The sequence below is a fragment of the Pinus tabuliformis genome, chromosome J, assembly GCF_031772625.1.
Source record: "Pinus tabuliformis cultivar Carrire ecotype Pingquan chromosome J, CPIR1, whole genome shotgun sequence".
NCBI classification, from domain to species: domain Eukaryota; kingdom Viridiplantae; phylum Streptophyta; class Pinopsida; order Pinales; family Pinaceae; genus Pinus; species Pinus tabuliformis.
In genome coordinates, this window is record NC_142295.1 from 373,192,155 (window position 1) to 373,200,895 (window position 8,741).

Here is an 8,741-nt window from a genome sequence, read left to right on the forward strand (position 1 = left end):
AACCTATTCTTCATTGTGATCTTAGACCCTCCAACATCTTGCTTGATTTCGGCCTCAAACCTGCAATTGCTGATTTTGGGCTCTCAAGAATTTTGAGATATGTCGACATGAGCGATGGATTCAGTACCTCCAACATTAGGGGTTCCATCGGTTACATGGCACCAGGTATAGATAATTTACCCTCTTGCGTTTGCATATTTTATTAATTTTGATTATGGAAGTTCGATTATGCATGTGCTTGGCTTTGTGTGTTACAAAGTATGCAGCTGGTTCAAAAATCACCTCTAAGGTTGACGTATATAGCTATGGTATCGTCCTTCTAGAAATGGTGAACAGTAGAAGCCCAACACGTGAGATGTTTTTAGACTAAAGAACGACACTTGGACAATGGGTGGTGGATGCCATTGGCAATGGCAATCCCTTGAGAGTTGTTGCTCCTCACTTCTTCGAGGAAGGTGCGTCAGGCGAGTGCTCATCAAAGATGAGATGATTAAAGTGTTGTATATGGGATTGGCTTACAGTTCATATACACCCAAATATGGACCGCGGATGAGGAAAGTGGTTCAGAATTGAAGTACATTGTATTCAATCACAGTGCCGAAAATAGAGCATTCTCCATCGCCTCTGATCACATTCTCGTCTCATTGATGGACTTCCCTATAATACATGGGTTGCCTGTGACTTGGAAACTAACCCTAAAGGGTTGCTTCCAATAAGTGTGGTTACTCAACCTTTTTGAGGTTCTTTTCATGGAAATAATCTTAGCAATCTTCTGAATAGATCGACTTGTAAATTTTACGCTCTTCCTTTTGGAACAAAAGTTGTAAGGGAGAAAAAGTTAAAAGTGATTTGATTGCGGGAAAATTAAAGTGATTCGATTAGGAAAATTTATGAAAGTGTATATATTTCATTTTTTGGATTTGAAAAAATAAATACATAGTTTTGCCAATAAACTTGCTAAATTTGTACAATAATTATTTTAAATTAAATAAGTAGAATTATTTATGAATTTTTAACCCATGATTAAGAATGTTTTAGTTAGTTTATTAAATGTAAAAAAATAAATTAATAATGTTCATAAATAAAATTAACATCTTTGTTTGGTGTTTAGTATATAACAGATAAATAAAATTTATATTAAAAATTGTAAGGTTATTTTGCAAATTTTTTTAGTTATAATATTAATATTTTGAAATTTAAAATTTAAAAGTTGTTTTTATTTTTTATTTATAATATTGAATTAAAAAATTACGTAAATTTTATATTTTTTAAAATAGAAAGGATTTAACTAAGATAGATAATATGAATTTATGAAATAGTTTTAAAAATATAATATCAATTATGTGCAATTAGAAAGTAAAGTAAAAAACATTTTTTTATATGTTTAATTTAAGGACATATTGTGTAGTTATACATGAACACTAATATATAAAAGAAAAGTATGAGAAAATATATAATTGAGAGATTTGAATATTAGTGAATTTAATAGAAACATCATAGTCAAAATAAGATTATGTTAATGTTGAGAAGTATGTAAGTGAGAATCAAGCAAGGTAATAGAAACATCTCTTCTTTATTATTTAAGTAAACTTGTGTTAACCTTATTTTTATGTTAATAATTTGCAAACCTATTTGATATTATTTATATAATATTGTCAAAATAATAGTTATGTATACGCTATTAAAAATGTTATTAAATGATGATTACAAACTTATAATGATGTTTTTTCCTAATATGTTAGTGATAATTCAAATCTAAAAAGATAGGGTATTCTTTAATTTAGAGATATATTGAAAAATTTATATTAAAAAAAAGATAAATCTAAGCAGTTAAATAATATTTTCATATATATAATTTTTATTTGATTAAAATTTGTACAAATATAATATAAATATTAAGTTTTTTTAATAATAATATTTTATTTTTACGAAAAGTACTCGATATAGTTTTATTGACCTAATGTCTTAGTATTTATATGATGAAATTATAAAATGAACATAAATACATGTATGCTAAATTTATGTGGTGCTTAGTGTGTCTATATGTATATTTTAAATTTATGTCATACTTTGGATGCATTGTTTAAAATGAAACTAGTTTTATTTTTCTAATATGTAGAGATGTACGTGTAATATTGTAGCATGTAATTTATTCTTCTTTTTTAACTTTAAAATTTTAATGGAAAAATGTTAAATGCTTGTATTTTTCTTTAATGGTAAATGTTATTAAAAAACAATAATATTCTATCTTTCTTATTGTAATATTCTTTTACTTATATGGTCGAGATGGACGATATTTGACCATGGAATTTGTTGTGGTATTCTCCGATGGTATTTACATTCATTTTTTGAGGGAAATAATAAAATAAAGGCTTCTTGAGAGTCCATCAAGCCTATAAAAGGGGAGAGGAGCAAGGAATTTGGGCATCTTGAGTTTGTCTATCGTATTGAGTTTTTGTTGAGAACTTAGCATAGTCAGTTCTAGTTTGATCCCTGGGACAAACCTCGCAGTGTAATTTGTCTGGTAGACCCATCCAAGGTCCACAAGTGTGCTTCAATTGGTCGATTCATTTGATGAGTAGTCGTACATGCCATTGGCCAAGGCTTCAATATGACTTGTATGGGCATGCACCTTTGTTTTCAATTATTTTTGTTTTTTTGTGTAAGCTTGGCAGGACTTTCTTTTGTATTAATCATATATAAGGTAGGTTCGTTGGCCATCGATCAACATCATATGTCGTCTAAAACATAAATAGTTTGAGCATGTCCATCCAGGCTAAATAAGCTACTGTGTCTACTATATGTTTAAACATACTACTATCATAGTAAATGCTATTCGACGAGATCACTATAACAAAATAACAAAAATTTCATTACTTCCTAACTTCTCAACATTTAGTCATCTGATGATTCTATGGGAGTCGAGTCCTTCGCACTCGACCATAGCATTTCGTTCTGCAAGATGCTTTGGATTTGTTTTTCCATTCGGCCTAAGAGGACATTCTGGTGGTACTGCTGCACCTGAACTGCCTCGATCTCCCTTTGAATATCCTTTAAGCTACACCCCTCTTATTGGGTTTGCAACAAATCCTCCAAATTCCTGGTTGTTGTCATTGCTTTTTCCAGTAGGTTCTTCATAACCCAGTAGAGCTGGACTGTCTGTTTGAAGAGAGAGTATGACTGCCTCGGGTGTGTCCTCGGTCTAAGAGCATGGGTTCCCAATCCTCCGCTGGAAACAACTCTACCACAACCTTAGCGTTCAATTCCACCTACCATGACAAAGTTAGGGACTTGACCCATGCTAAAGTTCCCCCACTGTATGCATGCATGAGGTTTTGCATATTTTCTTCCCATGTTTTCCTGGTCCTCTTCCATTTGGTATTGTTGGTCGAGGCCATAGACTTTTTTCTTTTGTTGTAAGTTTGTTTCTAGTTGCAATGGTGCCCTTGTTTCCTTGACCCTGGTTCTGCCATCACCATGTTGCCTTCGATCAAAGTTTCCTTCAACCAAAGAAACTCCCAAACTCTTGCCTTGTCCCAGAATAGAAGTACTGAGGTGAGAGGGGGAATAATATTAGACAAACCTGTAAGAGTAGCGTAAGCAAAGAAATTAAAACCAAACCAAATGTCAGTGTTACCATCCAACCATTCCCTGTGGAGCAGAGATCCTGAGTCACACTTTTGGGTTTGAAGAGTGAAACCCAATTCCCCCCAACCCCATCATTAGTTGCCTTCATCCTCACTGTATCGAGACTTCGGTGAATTCCTTCCCTCTGGTTCAGAACTCTCCCCCTGGTCCAGCCAACCCTCTGGCTCTCTGGATTAAACCTTTTTATGACCAACTTGACAGACTCATAGGTGTTGGGACACTCAAGTATTGGGATGCAGGTATCAGACCAAACCTTAACTGAATTAATAGACTCGCCGGGGTTTGGTGCCCACGACTCACCACTCATGCCCCTTTGGAACTTGAAATTGCCATACAACCTGACCTTAATGAAATTGGTAGACAAGTTGGTAAAAGGCACGCCCAGGATTGATGTTGTTCCCTCCCTTTAGCTTTTCATTCTACCCCTGACCTTGCCAGGTCTTTGGCTCCAAGAATTAAACCACACTGTTGCATAATTGACAGCCGCACAGGGGCTAGGGTCCCTTGAATCCCCTTTCATGCCCTACTAAGCCAAAGGTTTTCCTGGAAGCCGAACAATGGATGATAGGTCAGACACCCCGATTTTACAAGGTCACAACTCCCCATCCCTAGCCCGCTAGACCAGAATATTACCTAAAGACCAGACAATAACAGACTAAACAAATATATAGTTAGTTTGACCCCAGACTCTCCATTCTTCCGTCTTTGGCCCAGAAAATTTCCAGCGACTGCATGCTCTCAAGTCTACTTGGGTGTCGTCCATGTCCCAAACACCTGGGTTTGAGGAATGCAGGGGTGAAATCTACAACCCGAGTGCCAAGAGAAGACCCAAACCATCCATGCATGCCCCTTTTAGCCAAAAAATTACCATATAACACTGAAATTAAAATTTCGCACATAAACAACAGTGAATTGAACCAAATTCTACCAGAAACATGCAGAATCATCACCATTCTTTGCCAAACCAACCTCCTTTCTTGCAACATACAATCGATATCTAGAAAATTGAGGGGCTGAATTATGTACCAGTGAACCTCTGAAGAGTTGATGGTGTCTTGCTGGTGGTGGTGACGTTCTCCCCTTCTGTAGGCCAATTCCACCACCCTGTTACCAGTCTCGTCTCCCCCGAGAAAGTTCCTCCACAGACTGTGAGTGCAAACTCTGGTGCCCCTCGCCACCTTTCTTACTTGTACACCTTGCTTTACCGTTTACCTCCCCAAGGCAACTGCCACTTGTGTCCATACTCTCCAGGTTCTTAATATTGTTTACGTGTGGGATCCTTGGGTGTGCCGCCCACCTACCTTGTCCTCCTTCCTCTTACGCAAGTCTACGATCTGCATGGGGATCTCTTATCCCGTCACACCCCGATCAAGGTTCCTTTGTTTTTAGTTAATAATATAAATAAAAGGCTACATTTTAAGATCCCTTTGTGTTTGGTGTCTTTTATTGCAAGCATTTTAATTAGAACACTAAAGTATACCAAATTTATTAATTTTTTTTTATGTTTGGGATCCTACAGTGGTGTTAGAGTTGTGCATCCTTCCAGCCCGAGGGTTATTATCAGTGGATCATTTTTTTTTTTGCAATTCATGCCGTAAATTTTGTGTGATTTATTTTCACCCTACCCGATATTTTCCCATCCTTGGTGATACTAGTTGTAACCCTAGATTGGTCGATTATTAATTTTATTTGGTTTGTACGAGTGGTTTGAGATCAGATTTAGGATAGTCATATGGGATTTGTCAAACAAGGTCGAGATCAATCCCATGAGAGCTCTGGGGGGATCTAATTTAATCATTATATTACAAAGCATAAATCTTGGTTGTCAAGCAGTCAATCCTCTCTCCAGGGATTGTCTTTAATATCATTGTTGTAGTGCCATCATTTGCAACCAAGAAGCACCACACAAGTATTGAAGAATGCAAAGGTATTGATGGCCATGTGCTCACTAGGTGGAGTAAAGCTTCGTCATTTGCTCGCAACTCCATTAAATTTTGGTCAACTTCAACTATTTTAATTGCTCAAATTCATATACACCAACATCATTAATATCTACATTATTGTGAGATTATTTGCCCAACATGATCCTACTAGGAGCTAGGGTTCTGAACGAACTACCCACGGCGCCGACTGCACAGCAGAGAAGAAACTCACGGGCGGTGAGAAGACCTCTGCAGCGTAACAGAGCTGCAGGGCATTAGCACAACGCAATGGTACAACCTCAGGGGGGGCGTCAGAGCCCTCCCCGTCGCAGCACGAACCGGAGCAAACAGTTATTTTTGGTTCTGTTGACAAGGAAATCTTGGGCAGAGGGAAAAAACACCAAGATGACAACAGGGAAGCTGGAAAGCGGAAGGACGAAGACAGCGATACACAAGAAGGAAAAGAAACTCCAGAAGAAGGCCCGAAAATATCCTCAACAACATGTCGACCAGTGGCCAAGGAACGGCCACGAATAGAGCTACCGGGAGACAAGATTGACAGACGAATAGAGTACATGCGAGATCATGCCCTCATCGGGAAGTTCATAGGGTTCTGGCCGACTGAGAAAGCCCTATATGGTTGGATCGCGGCGAAATGGAAACCCAAAGGAGATGTCACACTGCAGCTAGGGCCGAAAGGCTTCTTCACTGCAATCTTTTTCTGTCTAGAGGACAAATACAGAATACTAGTAGAAGGGCCCTACTTTTTTAACTCTGCAGGATTATATCTGAGGGAATGGATTCCCAGATTCAATCCAGACAAGGAAGATCTTACCTGGGCGCCAGTCTGGATCAGACTATACTCTCTCCCAGATGAATATTGGGATGAGGACCTCCTCAAAAGGATCGGAAATGGGGTAGGAGAGTACATCAGAGCGGCAGAAGAAACCAAATCGCGTAAGTACATCTCCTACGCTCGAATATGTGTTTTCATACGCCTGAATGAAGCTCTACCAGAGTCGGTAACTCTTGCCCACCGAGATGAAGAATGGATCCAGCCTCTCGACTATGAACATGTTCCCTTTCGGTGCAGGAAATGTCATGTCCTGGGACATCTCTTCAGGGATTGCCCTCAAAATGCCAAAATCAGTACCCCTGACCCTTCTGATACCCTAACCCAGGAAGGCTTCACTAAAGTCCAAAGCAGGAAGCGCTCTCACAAAAAGCCCCAAAATGGGTACAAACCCCAGCCCAACAAATCCCATGGCCCAGTAACTAAGAACAGCTTTGATATTCTTGGACAAACCTCTGAAGAGCATCCTACTAACGCTGAGGCCAACCCTGCTCACCCATCTTCCTCATCCCATCCCCCACCATCAAAATCCCCTCCCAAATCTCCACCCCCCATCATCATCCCTTCTATCCTCAGTCGAGGTCAGAAAGAAATAGCAGAGATACACAAGGAAATGGAAGTTGACGGAAAAGCAGACCTCTCCCAGAATCCAGAGATCAACATTGAAGACAGCAATCAAGTGCAACAAATGGAAGAAGAGCCAGAAAGCATCGATCTGAATGGCCTAGATATTCTGGAATTAGAACTAGCCTGCAAAAAGAAAGCATACGATACAATTCCAGAACATCAACTTAATAAGCTCGAAGTGATCATCTCGCGAGCCTATCATCAGCACCAACTAGGGATACAACCAGGAAGCCAATGGGATGGTAATCTACGCCCAAAGGATACAAAAAAGAGAGGAAGAAAAACAGACCTCCAAAGAACGATTGAGATCGGGAAAATCCTGGTAGATTCAGGCAGGTATGCAAAGTTGACGAAGTACTACAAGCCCTCTGTCAATGGTTGAATCATGAAGCTAGTATCATGGAATTTAAGAGGGCTAAACAGCCCCGGAAAGCTCAGGATGTTAAAAAACATGATTAAAATGGAAAAGCCGCAAATGTGCTTCCTCCAGGAAACTAAGTGTAATAGTTCTACGCTAGGCAGCATTCTCTCAAAAGCCTGGCCAGGCTGTCGTTCGGTTGCAGTAGATGCCTCCGGAGCTTCAGGAGGGCTTGCTATAGCATGGAATACCCAAGCGGTAACCCTCACAGATTTTCACGCCTCTCATCATCTCATACAGGCGACCTTTCACATTCTGGGTACCAACATTCATGGCAACTTATCAAATGTATATTTCCCACAAGACACAGGAAGTAAAGTAGCGCTCCTTGACACGATAGAAGCTCTGAGCAATAATAGAAGGCACCCACTTTGGATTGTTGCAGGTGACTTCAACATGATCACTAAAACCGAGGAGAAGATAGGAGGGAGAATCAGAATGGAACCAGAAGCCAATCGCTTCAAGGAATTCATCCAATCAGCGTCTCTCATAGATATGCCGTTCTGTAACGGTACCTTCACTTGGAGCAACCGAAGGGCTGGCAAACATCAAATCGCCTCCAAATTGGATCGCTTCCTCATCTCAGACAATGCGGTCCATTTAGGAGGAGATATCTCAGCAGCTATTCTTGCTCATACAGGGTCGGATCACTGGCCGATCGCTCTACAATGGCAAAGACCAGGTGACCTAACAAAAAGACCCTTCCGCTTTGAAGGATTCTGGCTTACGCACCCCACATTCACGGACTTTGTCAAGACCACCTGGGCATCTTTCGTCCCTCCAGAAGGAGCAAAAATGTTTCAGTTCCAGCAGAAGTTAAGATTTCTCAAAAATCACCTAAAAAGATGGAATAAGGAAACCTTCAGAAATATCTTCAAGGCGCAGGAAGAGTTAAATCAGGATCTGGTGGATCTCCATCAAAAGATTATCACGGAAGGGCATACGGAAGCAACCCTGGAACAGGAACGGCTCATCCATAGCCAGCTTGAGGATAGGAGAAAGCAGGAAGAAATCTACTGGAGGCAAAAGTCAAGAGTCAGATGGCTGAAGGAGGGGGAGCGCAACACCAAATTCTTCCACAGAACCACAGTGCAAAGAAGGATGCACAACAACATACCCTTCATCCAAAATCAAGAAGGGGCAAAAGTAGAGAAACATGAGGAAATCGAAGAGGTACTCCTCAATCACTTCCAACATGTCCATCAAGAGCAAATAGAAGATCGGCAACAGGCTATAGGCAAAATAATCAGCAATGTGCCAAAGCTCATCACGG

General features: G+C 39.7%; 1 protein-coding gene across 1 annotated transcript; it reads left to right on the forward strand.

Annotated features, from left to right (window-relative positions):
• The first annotated feature begins 7,510 nt into the window (after nt 1–7,510).
• On the forward strand, nt 7,511–8,448 carry LOC149227290 (uncharacterized). The gene is made up of 2 exons (XM_089380454.1): nt 7,511–8,233; nt 8,335–8,448. The coding sequence occupies exons 1-2, from the start codon at nt 7,511–7,513 to the stop codon at nt 8,446–8,448; spliced, it is 837 nt and encodes a 278-aa protein (XP_089236580.1).
• Nucleotides 8,449–8,741: the final 293 nt, after the last annotated feature.

Excerpts from the sequence above, each read along its gene's own strand:
- LOC149227290 (XM_089380454.1), top strand. The coding sequence starts at position 7,511 with ATGGAAAAGCCGCAAATGTGCTTCCTCCAGGAAACTAAGTGTAATAGT. Across the intron at positions 8,234-8,334 it reads ACTTTGTCAAGACCACCTGG|AAATATCTTCAAGGCGCAGG; the intron begins GCATCTTTCGTC and ends GGAAACCTTCAG.